The sequence below is a fragment of the Oryzias melastigma genome, linkage group LG21 (assembly GCF_002922805.2).
Source record: "Oryzias melastigma strain HK-1 linkage group LG21, ASM292280v2, whole genome shotgun sequence".
Lineage (NCBI taxonomy): Eukaryota > Metazoa > Chordata > Actinopteri > Beloniformes > Adrianichthyidae > Oryzias > Oryzias melastigma.
In genome coordinates this window covers 1,674,381-1,688,609 of record NC_050532.1, presented here as the reverse complement: position 1 = coordinate 1,688,609, position 14,229 = coordinate 1,674,381, and the positions used below count along the sequence as shown (strand labels likewise).

General features: G+C 37.6%; 1 protein-coding gene across 1 annotated transcript in view; it reads right to left on the bottom strand.

The window, feature by feature from the left end:
- The window catches only part of f5 (coagulation factor V), a 28,445-nt gene that overhangs the window by 6,899 nt on the left and 7,317 nt on the right, over positions 1 to 14,229 (bottom strand). Inside the window, exons 4-15 of the mRNA XM_024286186.2 lie at positions 12,997 to 13,209; positions 12,753 to 12,914; positions 9,336 to 9,557; positions 9,088 to 9,253; positions 8,826 to 9,006; positions 8,612 to 8,708; positions 8,332 to 8,537; positions 6,383 to 6,530; positions 4,481 to 4,693; positions 2,071 to 4,375; positions 1,800 to 1,968; positions 337 to 573 (exon numbers count right to left, since the gene is read on the bottom strand). Of these exons, the coding sequence (XP_024141954.1) occupies positions 337 to 573; positions 1,800 to 1,968; positions 2,071 to 4,375; positions 4,481 to 4,693; positions 6,383 to 6,530; positions 8,332 to 8,537; positions 8,612 to 8,708; positions 8,826 to 9,006; positions 9,088 to 9,253; positions 9,336 to 9,557; positions 12,753 to 12,914; positions 12,997 to 13,209 (4,319 nt within the window). The remainder of the gene's footprint in view (positions 1 to 336; positions 574 to 1,799; positions 1,969 to 2,070; positions 4,376 to 4,480; positions 4,694 to 6,382; positions 6,531 to 8,331; positions 8,538 to 8,611; positions 8,709 to 8,825; positions 9,007 to 9,087; positions 9,254 to 9,335; positions 9,558 to 12,752; positions 12,915 to 12,996; positions 13,210 to 14,229) is intronic.

The following is a 14,229-nucleotide window of genomic DNA, read 5'->3' as shown; positions in this document are numbered from 1 at the left end:
CTCTGCTCTAGCGTTCCCGCCAACAACTCAGAAGAGAATTTTTAATGAACTACTACTGCTCTGCAGAAACTATGCCCTAGAAAACGACAATTCATTTGACTTTGGCTAAAAATGTCATATATAACTAAAAGACAACAGGGAACGATTTTACAATAGATCAAAATATGATCCGAGTGGGACTTTAAGACTGAAGTGTGTCAGGAAACACAGACTTTTTACAAAATAAACAAAAAAAAAAGAAATTTTGTACTTCTTGGGATGATATTTTAAAATTTATGAAACATCAAATTTTCTAATTTTGAAAATGCTCTTTACATTAAAAATAAAGGATCTTACAGGATTAACTCCAGAGTAGTACGTCCAGGTACGACAGTCAGGGTCTTCTGGTCCGGGTCCAGCTTCAGCTCTGACTTTCCATACATACGTGAAGTTTTTACCAGGCAGAACTTCGTTATCATACTTGAACCAGCTTGTGGAGCCATCCTCATAGGACAGGCCCTCGGTCAGCTTTGTATAGGTAACCCCATTTGGATGAATGGAGTAGGGGCGTTTGGCATTGTTTTTAAAAACCACCTAGAATCAACAAATAAATGGGATCTGTTTATGAAAGACATTTCATACATGCACAATTGGTTTGTTATTAAATGAGACATTGCTTCTATCTTCCAAGATGTATTATTTTTTTGTCTTGGTTATGACAAGGGGCCAAAATCCAAAACACACCTTAGGTCATGGGCCGAACAGCATAAACATTTATTAAATAATCTAAAACTACATTTTTAAAACTTTTAATATTATTATTAACTAGATAAACAGCATTATCTGCAATAATGCTAGTGAAATGCTGTGGGGTGAATTTGGCCGCTGAAGATGCTAGTGCTGATGGTTCTCTCGCCTCGCTCCAATGTTTGACCCTGGCCTGTTTTCTGACTTCATTCTGCCTTGTATTTACCGGTGTTTCTATCACTATTAAATTCAAGTTGCATATGGATCCACTCGCCTCAGCTTCTGTTACCATATGCTCGTTTCTGTGATACACATTTGTAAATAAATATACAGAAATCTAGTAAAAAAAAAACCTGCATCAGGCAGACTTTATTTGAATCCTCCATTGTGATTTATATATAAACCAGAATGTTTCAGCTTCGGGCAAACTGAGTCTCTTTTATTTTATTGATGTTTCCAATCACAACACAACCATGAATAATAAGTTTCCATGGAAACTCAAATGATCTTAAATATTCCGGCTTGTCTTGTAAAGGATCCTGCAACTAAGTCATGAATAGATTCAAGATGTCTAAAAAAAATGCAGAACTAAGTCCATGACTTGATGTGTGCCATTTTTAGGGTAACCAAACCCTGAATCAACTCTTTTTCGGCTGTTTTCCTCTATAAATGAGAAAAGTGCTGTCTGTTCATTTTTAAAAATATACTAAAAAACTGCCTTGGTGCTGCCCCCTACAGGTTAAATCGATGTATTACAGTTGAGTTCTATGATTAGACAAACCCTTTAAGTCCCACTTCATTTCAGAAATCTCATGTCATGATCTGCAGCTTCAGTAATGATAACAACCCTGTTCCCAAGCTCCACCCCTCTGCCTGTATTTTCACATTTCGGCTGTGGGTGGAGTCAGCCTCCAACGTCCCTGTTTGGATACCCTTTAAAGTGAGATAAAACTATTTTCTGTATGCTTTTCCCAAATTCTCTTTTTGGTGTCTTAGCTTTTAAGCTAGACCACCTCACTCTTTGAGCTAGTTTATCAGGAGAGATAAATGTTAGCCAACAGCTCCTGTCTTACCATGATGGTTTGTCCAACCTCTGCTTTGATGACAGGTCCCAGGATACCGAGATGCTCATCGAGTTCTCCACGGATGTCTGGAGTGCTAAAGTCACTATCCAGATAACTGCGGAAAATCACTTTGGTGAATGTTGTTACCGGACCGTACTGTTGGGATTTTTCTTGTCTCCTGTACAGAAAACAGAACCATACACCAGTTTGATATTTGCATTACAGTTTATTAATAATTTAAAGCATCTTGTCATTACTGAAGCTTGGCTTTAATATTTACCTCTGCCCATAGCCAGCATAGTCCCACTCTACTTCCTCTGCAGCAATGAAATAGGTCTTGGTATTTGGGCCTGATAACTCCAAGTAATATTTGGTGGTCTCATCCAGGTTCATCTTCATAATGTCTTTGGGGTCACTGTAGGGATCTTTGAACATCACATATTCATACTCATTTTCTGTTATGTCTTGTGTATTGATGTCCAGATGATCTGGTTCCTTTCCAGGAATATATAGCTGGTAATCACTGAAATCATGCAGAGGCACTCCAATAACAACGGGTTGGTTAACCAGCTCCTCCTCATTAGACACGGGCTGTGGTGTCATTGGTCGATGCCCTCGAGGGGTCATCTCTGGACTGAATCCTCGAGGAGAAAAACCCAAACTACTTCTTTCCTGAGGCTTGTATACCTTCTTTCTCCTTGTCTTCATTCCTTCACCTTTCTTGGGTATCTGTTTGCGAAGAATCCTTTTGGGGTTTTTTGGAGGTGGAGTAGTTGTTAGTACGTTTTTATCGAAGTATTTCATAAGGTGGTCAGGAATCTCCTGAGGCACTATGCTATGAGTTCCATCATAAGTCCAATTCTGATCGTGTGGATTGAGGGAGAAGGTTTGAATTCCCTCTGTACTGTTTTTATTTAGATAAATGAAAACTTCTTCAATCTCAGATGATGAACTTGACATATTTACACTCAGTTTTTCTGCACCTTCATAAAATGAGTGTTTGAGTAAAGCTGGAATCTCACTGGGTAAACTCTCTAAAGAGGTGTTGGACAACGTTTCCAGGTCAGATGTGACATTACATCCACTAACGTGTGAGGGATCAGATCTGGAGGCGTTCACTGTGATGTTTTGTGATGTCACATTCTTAATGCATGCATTCGCTAAAACAGTCAAAATCTTGGAAGAATTTTCTTGAAGTTGACGGTCTGTGATTGTAAAGTTGTCATTGTTGATATTTGTGGCATTAGTCATTGATTCAAGAGTCCAGTTGTAAATGGCAGAACTGTTGCTGTCTATTTCTTCAAAACTCAAAAGTTTTATTCCAGCAGTTGTCGTGTTAACAGGCTCTGGTTTGCTGTCATAGACTGGTTCAGTCATTGTATCATTTAGCACAGTTGTATTCTGCACAGTGCTGTTGGGTTGCATTGCGTTGGCCTCAGACACCTGATAAAGGAACACATCTCCTCTTGTGATCTGACCCTCAGGTTCTGCTGGTTTGTCCACTGCTGGGTAGTTATCACCAAGGAGCTCAATCCTTATGGTTTCTATTTCTGAAAAAGACGTTTGATTTTGTGACAGTGCTAGAGTCGTATTGATGCCATCTTGTGTCTCCATGGTTAGATTGTTACCTCTGTCACTAATTTCCATTATTTCTACAGGTAAATTGGTTTTATTTTGGAATCTAACAGGTGGTTTTACTGGTGATTCTGTGGTTAGGTTGGTCATTTCTTGCGACTCAACAGTTGCGTTGGGGTGGTCTAAGACGGCTTCAGTTGGATGGGTTGTGTCTTGTGATGTTGTGTTTAGACAGGCAGTTTTTTGTGTTTCTGTAGTTGTTGGTTTGTGATTGTCTTGTGCGTCTGCTGTTACATTGGTGATGTTTTGTGATGTTGTGGTTGAGGTTAAACTGGCATTACGTTGTAAATCTAGCGTTGAATTGGAAGTATCTTGTAATGGAATTGCCGTAGCTTGTAAAGGTGCGGTAACATTTGTGGCTCTAGAAGATACATTCTGAAATATTGCAGTAGATTTGTTAAATGTAGTATTTGTTGAGAAAGAAACTGTTTCAGGGCTTGAAACAACTTTGGACATACTGTCATTTGAAGTTAAACTGCTGTTCTTTGTCAATTCTTTGTACTCATTGAGACCTGTTGTGTTCTTTGTTTGAAGGATGGCCAAAGATCCAGAAGTCTTAGTCATGTTTTTCTGTGAATGGGCTGCAATGTCACTTATGCTTTGGTTTTGCAAAGCAACCACTCGGTCCCCATCTACATCAACGGCATCATAATCGAGAAAAGACAAATCCAGCTCCTCCACATCTGAGACACTTGACTGTTTTTTCAGTGACCGGAGATTTAACAATTCCGCATACATGTCGGTAAACTCATCTGTCTCCTCCGTTATTGGTTTGATTTTTGGCTCCTCTTCCTCTTTTTTGATGTCATCAATTTTAAGAGGAGTCCACTCATTTACAGCTGGATTTTCAAAACCGTAGTCATAGTCGCGATAGCACATAACATCTTGAAACTTGGTCCGAACTCCTTTAGTTGTTTCATGGGAATTCAGGGAAGCCAAAAGCCAGACACCTGATCAAAGAAAAACATGCGTGTGTGTCAGTCTGTTTAGTACCTGGAAAATGAAATATCTGCAAGTGAAATATTACAAAAATAGTCTTGGTTGACTTGACTCACCAACATTGTCCATGTTCATTGAGATGGTCTCTCCAGTCATGGGGTAGAGGCTGAGAAAGTCCTCCGTCCTGCCATTAAGCTCAAACGGGTGGCCATAGAAGGTGGCTGTCTGAATGTGGTTCTGTGCTCCGATGCTGGACACGTGCCACGTTGTCACCTCACCGTTGCAGAAGCCCAGAACAGGCCCACTTTCAAAAGCATAGCCATTTATAGCTTTGAAAGAAAAAAACGTAAAGTTGTCATCAGCCAAGCAAGGAAATGTAGTCTCAAGGAAGATGGCCTCTATAAAAGTATACAGTACAGTGTTTTCTCGCTGAATTGCTGTTCACCTTTCACGCTCTTGCAGTTTTTTTTTGTTTTTTTTTTACAAAGCGCATTGTGCTCTACATCCTGATCAGCTCTAGACCTTGCCAACAAAGTCTCTGTGCCTCGTCTCCAGTACAGAATGATTTAAGCTTGCCAGAGTCACATTAATCTTTGCTATGAAGGTTTGATCTTTGACATCTTAAACAAGAGAGAAAAGTCTGAAAATGTTTACATCTGTCTGAGAAAAGTCTATAAAGTGTGTGAAGTGTGGGGTTTTACAACCTTAAAACATCTGTTGTTCTACTTTAGGGTTTTCATCTATCACCAGATTATTTTTAGAAAGTGAACCGCATGATAAACGAGCGACTACAGTACTGTAAATGTTTCTCCCATATCAGCCCTTCAACTGAACCTCTTACATTAGAGCAGGGGGTTCAAAGTCAGGCCTCGAGGGCCGGTGTTCTACATGTTTTCCAACCAACCTGTCATTGAAGCTCCTTATTGGCCAACAGGACAGAAAGAATAATGGAAGTTCTACCCTTCGCAACCGTTGTTGGGATAGTTTACTACCGGTAATTCAAACTTTATATTTTGGTGACCAGTTTTGAACGTCTGTATCAACTTCTTTTTTTTCACTTTTACTGCTGCTTTGGTAAAGTGGAGGAATGCTGCAAGATGGTAACTGAGGAGACGATGGCTAAGAAGGTCCTCTGATAAGTGTTTGTGACATATAGACTGTTTGGAAATTAGTCTGAGAATGAATGTGTATCATGTTAAAAGCTGTTTTAATGAGCCTGTATTCATCTAACCACATTTCAGTGAGTTGCTGTGTCTCATTGTTGTCACGGTTGTCTGTTTGAATCCCATAATTCCTGGCTATGGTGGCTGTTTTGGTCCACTTGTTCCACTCTGAGCACGGAGCTTATTCAGACTGAAGAAACTCGGAGTAAACTGATCCTCAGTCAGGTTGGAAACTAAGCGAGAACACCTCAAAAGATGAGTCCAAGAGCAGTTCCCGGTCCCGGATAGAGTCTGCTTGGGTATATTCAGACTAAAAATGTGTTGTGGATTATCAGGGAAACAAACTCTGGTTCTCTTCAAGAGAACCAAATGTGTCCAGTCTAAATAGAACCTTAGTTTATTTGCCTACTTCTCATTGTGCTTGGGTTGGTCAAAATACTTATTTCTGAAGGCATGTTTACTGTAGACTATAACTAGTTCATGTGACTCATGTCATACCACAAAACCTTGAAGTTGAGTCATAGCATCTGGACTTAATGTCCTCTCTTCTTGAAACATTTCGCTACTCATCCAAATCAGACTGAAGAGAACAGACTCAACATGACTCAACTTCAAGGTATGTTTGTCCCAAAGATTTTATTTAAAATCGTGGACCTCTGATATGACTTATGATAAAAAAATAAACAAAATAAATAATGTGCAATCCTGGTCACAAAGTTATATGTTCAGCCCTATCATTTAGCCTTTATTTTTAAAGACCATGAGATAAGGGCTGGACTCAGAGGTAGAACTAACACTCACTTATTGTTGAGCTGTTAATATGTAACTTAATGCATCACATTAGTGTAAACTTACTGTGCATGAGGTTAGAATTATAAAAGTCTTGGTCAAACTTGTTGACTTTGGAAAAATCCGAATACAGTCGAATGTTGTCATCCAAGTACCAACTCTTGTTCTCATCAAACATGGCAAACACGGCTTGCTGCTCTTTGTCCGCCCTCAGCTGCAAAAGGGGAAAACAAAGATGGTCAAAGTCTAAATATAGATTAGATTTGATTTATACTCCAAAAGTATTACATCCACACAACATTTTATTTATTTATTTATTTTTGTAGTAGTCCGTGCTTAAAACAGAGGAAAGATAACACTTTTTACAACATTCTCCATTTAGACTCACTTGTACCAGAGCTGGAGATCCATATTACAAAACACCAATGCTCTAATTTTCTCTCAACGAGGTTCTAACGTACCCAGAGAGAGCATGTAAACAAAAAGCTCTCAGAAATGGGGGAGGGGAAGGGGGTGGGGATTGCTCCGCCCCAACAGTCCCGCCCACAACTTAGAAGTGAACTTTTAATGAACGCCCACCACCCTGAAGAAACTACGTCCAAGCAAATGACACAGGTCATTGATTGATTGATTGACTGATTATTTAAGACAGGGACAGCATATATTGATAAAACATTTAAAAATGCAAATATATAAGATTATAGCATTTCAAGCTAATTTCCATCTTTAAAAAAAGTTGATAATCTCTAGTAAAAGAACAAATTAAATCAACATAGAAAGGATACAGGACAACAGCAAAAACAGAAACAACAGATGAAGTTGTCATTAAAAAAAACAAACAACAAATTCATAAAATATAAAAGATGATATTAAAAAAATAGAAAAAAGAAAAAAAAGAAAAAATGGACATGAAATAAAAAACAAAAACATAGCAATAAGACAATAAAAAACAAAACAAAAAATCTCATAATTAAAAGATAACTGGGAATGATTTGAAATGGATAAAAAAATAATCAGGGTGGGACAAACATACAATGTGTGGAAGTTTCTTTAAGCGATAATTCAAAGTAATATACATTAGTCAATTGACAATTAAATGGGCAAATTTATCATGCAATTTGAAAATGCATTTTTCAATTTGCAATTCAATATTCAATTTAGGCTTGCAAAATGATAATTCATTTAGAATTTTACAATTCAGTATGAAAATTTACAATCCAATATCACGATTCTAAAAATAAACTATTGAATAAAAAAATCAATAGCATTGTAAACTGTCATGGGTTTTCAATGTCATAATTCAATATTCATATTGGGTTTTTAATGTGAAAATACATTTTGCAATTTATAATTCAATATCAAAATATTAAAAATAAAGTATTAAATAAACACAAAATCAATTGCATTGCATAGTGGCGTGTGTTTTTTATGTCATAAGTCAAATGACAATGCATTTTGCAATTAACAATTCAATATTTTATAATGACATCTCAATACATGGTTTGCTTTATTTGTTTATTCTTTTTTTTGTATTATTTATGTATTATTATTATATTTTTTTTATCTTACAGCTTTGCCTGTTTTTTCATTTGTATGTACACATTGTTTTTGGGTTGTTGGGACTGTTATTTGTGGATACTTGGAAAACACAATAAAAATTGAGTTTAAAAAAAAACATGGTTTGCTTTAAATTCCTTTTAAAGTAATTTTAAAACCCATGACAATTTACAATGCAACTGATTTTGTTTTTTTCAATATTTTATTTTTAAAAATTTTGATAATGAATTATCATTTTGCAAGCTTGAATTGAATATTGAATTACAAATTGAAAACTGCATTTTCAAATTGCATGATGAATTTGCTAATTTAATTGTGCATAGTACTTTGGATTATGGCTTAAAAAGCTTCCATACATTGTGCTCAGATTTGAACTTTGACAAAAAATAAAATCACTCTATTTACATAAACAATAAAACAATAAAAATAGAAATTCCCTTCATTGTAGATCTACTCACCTGCACATTTCTGACATTCAGCGACTGACTCTTGCAAATGAGGATTGGCCCGATCAGCCCTGATGCAATGTCACGCGGTGAGTTCACTGCACTGTGATACATCCGTGTCAGACATCGAGAATCTGCTTCTAGAGGCTCATTCTCCTCCAGCACCCTCCACACATAGGTGTGTGTTTCACCTGGTTCAACCATGTGCGAATGATTTCCTGTTGGAAGCATCACAAAACATCCCATCATGCGATAGTACTAGGATTATGTTTCTGTAATAAGACATCAGTACCTCCTTCTGGGTAGTAGACTCCCTCCTCAGATTTCTTTATCATCAGCCCATGTGGATAGATACTGTAGGGCCTGGATGCCATGTTCTTGAAAACAATCTGAGCACACAATCTTAAATCAGAATATGCAAACTGCAAATGGTGATGTTTGCTGAGTTACAAATGATTGTATTTAAGAGTTTCAGGTTGCACAGATTTTGCTTCTTAGTCACCTACCTTTATAACATCTCTGATTTGAGCTCTGATCACTGGGCCTAAGATCCCCAGCTCATTCTTTAGTTGTGCATTCTCCGATCTTTCAGTAAATGACTCGTTTGTGTAAAGCGTGTACACTGCCTTCTTGTACTTGGCCCCAATACGAGTGGAAGACCGTGTCAAGTATTGGTGTTTGAAGTCTCTGTAAAGGAAAAAAACAGTGTTGTGAAATACAGCGAGCCAAAAGGCAACATAAGGAAAAATGTGTCTTTGTTTTGCTTACTCATCCATATGTTCCTGTATTTTGGGGGAGTAGTCCCAGACGACCTCCTCTGCAGCTATGTAGTATGTCCACTCCGTGCTGTGTCGTTTTTGTGCGATGGTCATGGTTCGTATGGGCTCTTTAAACTCTTCACATCTCTTTATGTCCACAAAGCCGTGCATGCCGGCTGCAGCAGACGAATTGCGTTAACCCCGTTTTTTACAGCTCTGTTAAATTGGTTTATATGATTCGTGTGGAGGAGCACCCACCTTCTATATGCCTCATGTTCTGCGAGGAGAGCAGCCAGCGCCCCGTGTAAGGAGCCACCAAGCTGACGGTAGCTGAGGAGCCGCTGATCAGCCCCACTGACGACACTTTGTGTCCATCCTGTGTCAGTACCTGCCCGTTAATGTGGACTGAAAACACTTCAGGGTTTGAGCTCATTCCCACCAGGTGAAGGCTAACAGGGGCGTGAGCGCAAAAATCGACATCTTCAGGAAAAAGGAGAAACCAATGATCACTTTCAATGAGTAGTTCATTGTATGAAATTAAAAAATAACTAGAAAAGTTGCATTAGTGGGATAATGCTAGTGTGAATGCCTTTTGCTGAAGATACTAAAAAATTTTACTTTAATCGCCAAAGGGATTTGCTGAAAATGCTAAAGCTATTTGCATACTGCTAAAATTACTAAAGAACTTAAAGTTGCAGATATTACATTAAGTGCACAAAGAATTTGAAGAATTTCTTGAAAAATATGTAGAATTTAAAAATGCGTAAAGGTATGAACTCAGAGTTAACCCAACACCTCAGAAGGTGCCAAATTAGCCCAAAAAGTGAGCATTTTGCTCAAATGTTATCTTACCTCCAAAAAAGCTAAAAAATCCTTTGTAGGTGTCAAATTAGCCAAAAAAGCTAGCACATCGCTAAAATACTAGCTGAACCCAAAATTAGTCCAAATAACCTCAGTAGATGCTAAACTATTCAAAAATGTTAGCATGTTAGCTATACTCAAAATTATCCTTAAAAACCTCAGTAGCATCGATGTCCTGAACATGCTGAATGTTTTGATAGTGTAATAGGTTTCAAAGTGCTCAAAAAATTTGAGAAATTTGCTTAAAAATCGTAAAAATGTGCATGAAACTTAATACCAAAAGTTCAAGCATGAATTTTCTGAATATGAACATGAATGTTTTTAATTGCATAAATTGCAAACACTTGGAAAAATTCCCATTCATTTTAATGGGGCTAAAAAAAATGGGATAAATTGCATTTAATCGTAAAAACAGTTAAGTTTACAAATACAAAAAATGCAAGAGATGTCCTTAATCAGCTGAACGTTTTGATACCAAGATTGCAGAAATTGCTGAAAGTATGATTGAGTTTTTACGTGCCATAAAACGTACGGAAGAAAAATAAATAATAAGAGAGAAACAGAATCATTAATAACAGAATAATACAGTAAATATAACTGAGTACCAGGAGGGGGTGGACAGGATAAGTAAACAGAAAACCCACTCCCTTATTCGGGGTACCAGCTAAATCCTTTTGAGGCAGTTTGAGGGTCTTCTCTTTCTGTTTGGCTCATAGGTCTAGTTGAGGGATTCTATGATGTCTGGGGCAAATGTCTCTGATATAGTTTTGTATGCTAGACCAGTTGTAGAACAAGTACCACTACAAAGCTGGACTGACTGTACTGGGGCTGGTGTGGGTTTTCCCGATAGCCTCCCAGTTCACCCGTCACGTCTCGCTGAGGTTAACCTCAGTGAATGAGATAGCTGCATCTCTGCGCCCACGGGTCTGGCTTCGTGGCATCATCCTACAGCCCAAACGGCAGTGCCAAGTACCTAGCCTACTTGGAGTCTTTGAAAGGAGTAACAGAAAGCGCACTCTTCAGCAGTGGTACCTATGAAGAGCATAAGGAATCTGAACCTAAGAACTATTTTGTTCCTCGACTTCGGTGCCAGTAACAGTTTGTCTATAGCAAACACCATGTTCTAGTATAAGATAGATAGATGAAATGTCTTCACTGTCAGAATCCAAATTTAAAAGGAGATTTAAAGACATGATACAAATAAACCGGGGGGCCTTTTGCGAACGGTATAAGGGTGTTAATCAGTGCACCAGGACACCCTAAACAAAAAGTCAATAATCGACTTTGTAGTTTGATCTAAAGGGGCCATACCAGGATGAAGTCTTTCACAGTAATCTATATCCATCTAATTATTAACTTTGGAATACTAAAAATCGTGATGTTTATTAAAAATGAGTTATCTTAGTGAACTATTTTTATACCTGTCACTCCCTGAGGGTCCCACCCACTTCATGACGTCCTCCTAGAGCCGGCGTGTCATCCATGACATTTTTTCTTTAATATCGATGTGGTCCCACATACAGGACATCTCAGTTTATCCCCAAAATTATCTTTCTGCTGTTGCTCAATAATCCACCTTTAAACCAGTTTAAAACACACCTTGGGTCGTGGGCCGAACACTCTAAAACTACATTTTTAAAACTTTTAACATAATTATGAACTAGATATATAGCATTACCTGTGATAATGCTAGTGTAGATGCTGTAAGCTGAATTTGGCAGCTGAAGATGCTAGTGATGATAGCTGAAGTTTCTGAAATTGATAGATAAAAACGCTGACCTGATAGCTGAAATCACTGAGGCTAATCACTGAAAACGCTAAAGCTGATAGCCAGCTAAAATTAGCTGAATGCCAAATTAGCCCTAAAGAAACAAAAAGAATAAAAACTTAGGTTAGCTAAAACAGCTAGCATGTGGCTGAAAAAATAGCTAAACTTCAATATAGCCTAAAAAGCTGAAAAAAGCCTAAATTAGCCAAAACAGCTAGCGTGTAAATATTAGCCTAATATCAAAACAGCCTAAAAAACTAAAAAAAGACTGAATAAGCCAAAACAGCTAGTATGTAGCTGAAATATTAGTTAAATTCTAAAATGGCCCCAAAAAAATCTTAATAACTTCCAAAGAGCTAGCAGAATGACGAGTTTTAAAACTTTAAAACTGTAACTTTTTAACATAATTATGACTAATAAAAAGGGAGGAATATTATTCCAGAATAAATCAACTTAAAAATTTAATAACTTTCAGTATTTTACTCTCCATAAAAATATATATTTGCAAAAATTATACAAGTTAGAAATGAGCGCAAGATAACATTGGGCCAATAATAACAATAAAATAAAATGATCTGGAGGGCCGGATCCGGCCCCTGGACCTTGACTTGTGCTGTAGACATTCTTCGATGTTTCCTTAAGTTCTACTCTATTTCACAGTGCACTTTTTTCTGACAGTTTACTTCTGAATATGTGTTACATTCCAAAATGACAGTCAGATGTTCCCAAATGGTAGTTGGAGTATTTCCTGTCATTGTCCCATCAATGTTTGGTTGCTTGACCTCTTCACTGTTCTGTAGTGGTGTTCTCATGTTCCATCTCTCTGGCTGTTTTGGTTTCTTTGGTGTTCCAAGACGACTGCTACTTATAATACAGCTGTCTTTATTCTGTTATGTTCTGTATTCTGTCTATGCTCATTTGTTGCTCATCATTTACATGTTATAATGACTGGTTGAATTGTTTATGCACACTAGCTTTTTTCTGGCTCATGTCTGTCATTATATAACTCTCTACATATTAGAAAATGATAAAAATAAGTGACTCACCAGGCAGGGCTCCCCCATCGTATCCATTAATGGTGTATACGACATGGTTGTCAGGGGAGAAACCTTTGGGGTCATACATGCTGTGGTTCTCATCAAAAACTCCAAAGAGAAAGGTGTATTCCTTGTGGACACCGACCTGCCTCCCTGACTCGTCTAAACTGCCTGCACACACAAAGAAGCAGTCACTATTGAAAACATTTTTCCTTCAACACACAAAGTATTCTAGAGTGGTGTTACTGCTCACCTGGCTTGCAGATGAGTAAAATACCAATGAGACCAGAGTTGTAGTCCTCCACCACATTTTTGTGGGAGAAGTAGGTGTAGGTGAGGCAGTTGGGGTCGTCCGGCTGAGGAGAAACTTTTGACGTGACTTCCCAGTAGTAAACGTGCTCCTTGTTGGGATATACTAAATCGTCTTCCTTTTCTTTTAACGACGTGTTGTCAAAGTAGTTGGCTCCTGTAAAAAAATAAAAAATAGAAGATTCTGGTTTGATTTGAAGAAAAAGCTTCACATTGGAGCACCTGGAAGTCAAATAATTAGTTTCAAGTTTTATTTGATCATGTTTTATTTTTTATTATTTACGCAAAAAAGAAAACATAAGAAGAGAAAGAGGGACAATATAAGGAGACAAAGCACGTCGGTCTGGCTAAGACAAATGAAAATACAATGAAGAGTAGACAGTCTGTGGACAAGTTAAATTAGTAAAAATGACTGACATTCAAATGTGCACATTCTCCTTAGACATACACGTGTTGAAAAACAGAATGAGAGATTAATAGAGGATTATGAGACATAGTAGTCAAATGTGAGGAGTGCCATTGAACACCTCTGAATAGTTCCAGCCAGATCATTAGGTAGATGTTCCAGCACTGGGCGCCATAAATCCATTAAAAAATGTCCCTGTTTTTTTTTTTTTTTCCTGTTGAGCCACAGTGGGAAGCTACCTAATGTAAATTGACAAAATTTTAGGTAGAAATGTGGCATTGTTAAAAACCCAAATGTTAAATGGAATCTACAATTAGGATTTTACTATATTTACAGATACCTGAAGAAATTCATGTATCTAATTTTGTAATTTTTTGTTTGGTATGACTACTGATTCGCACTAAATGTTTATAAAACAAGTTTAAAAAAATATCCTTGTTTGGCCCCAATTCTTTCCATACGTTTTTGAAAATTGCTTTATACCACTGAGTCACATTGGGAGGTTAATATTTAATCCAGTTAAAGGGTAACCAAACTGGGCAGTTGGAGGCTGACTCCATTCTCAGTCCAGATTGGAAAAAAATCAAAAAAGGGGGCGTGGCTAGTGGAGGGAACCAAGCGAGGGAGTTACAGTTACAGAATCAAAGATGGGCGGGGCCTTTTACTGGAGTTGCAGAGAATGATGATGTGGAACTACTGGGACTCACACCAGTTGACCAATCACAAAAATCAACTGTAATACATAGTTTCAACCTGTAGGAGGCGGCACAC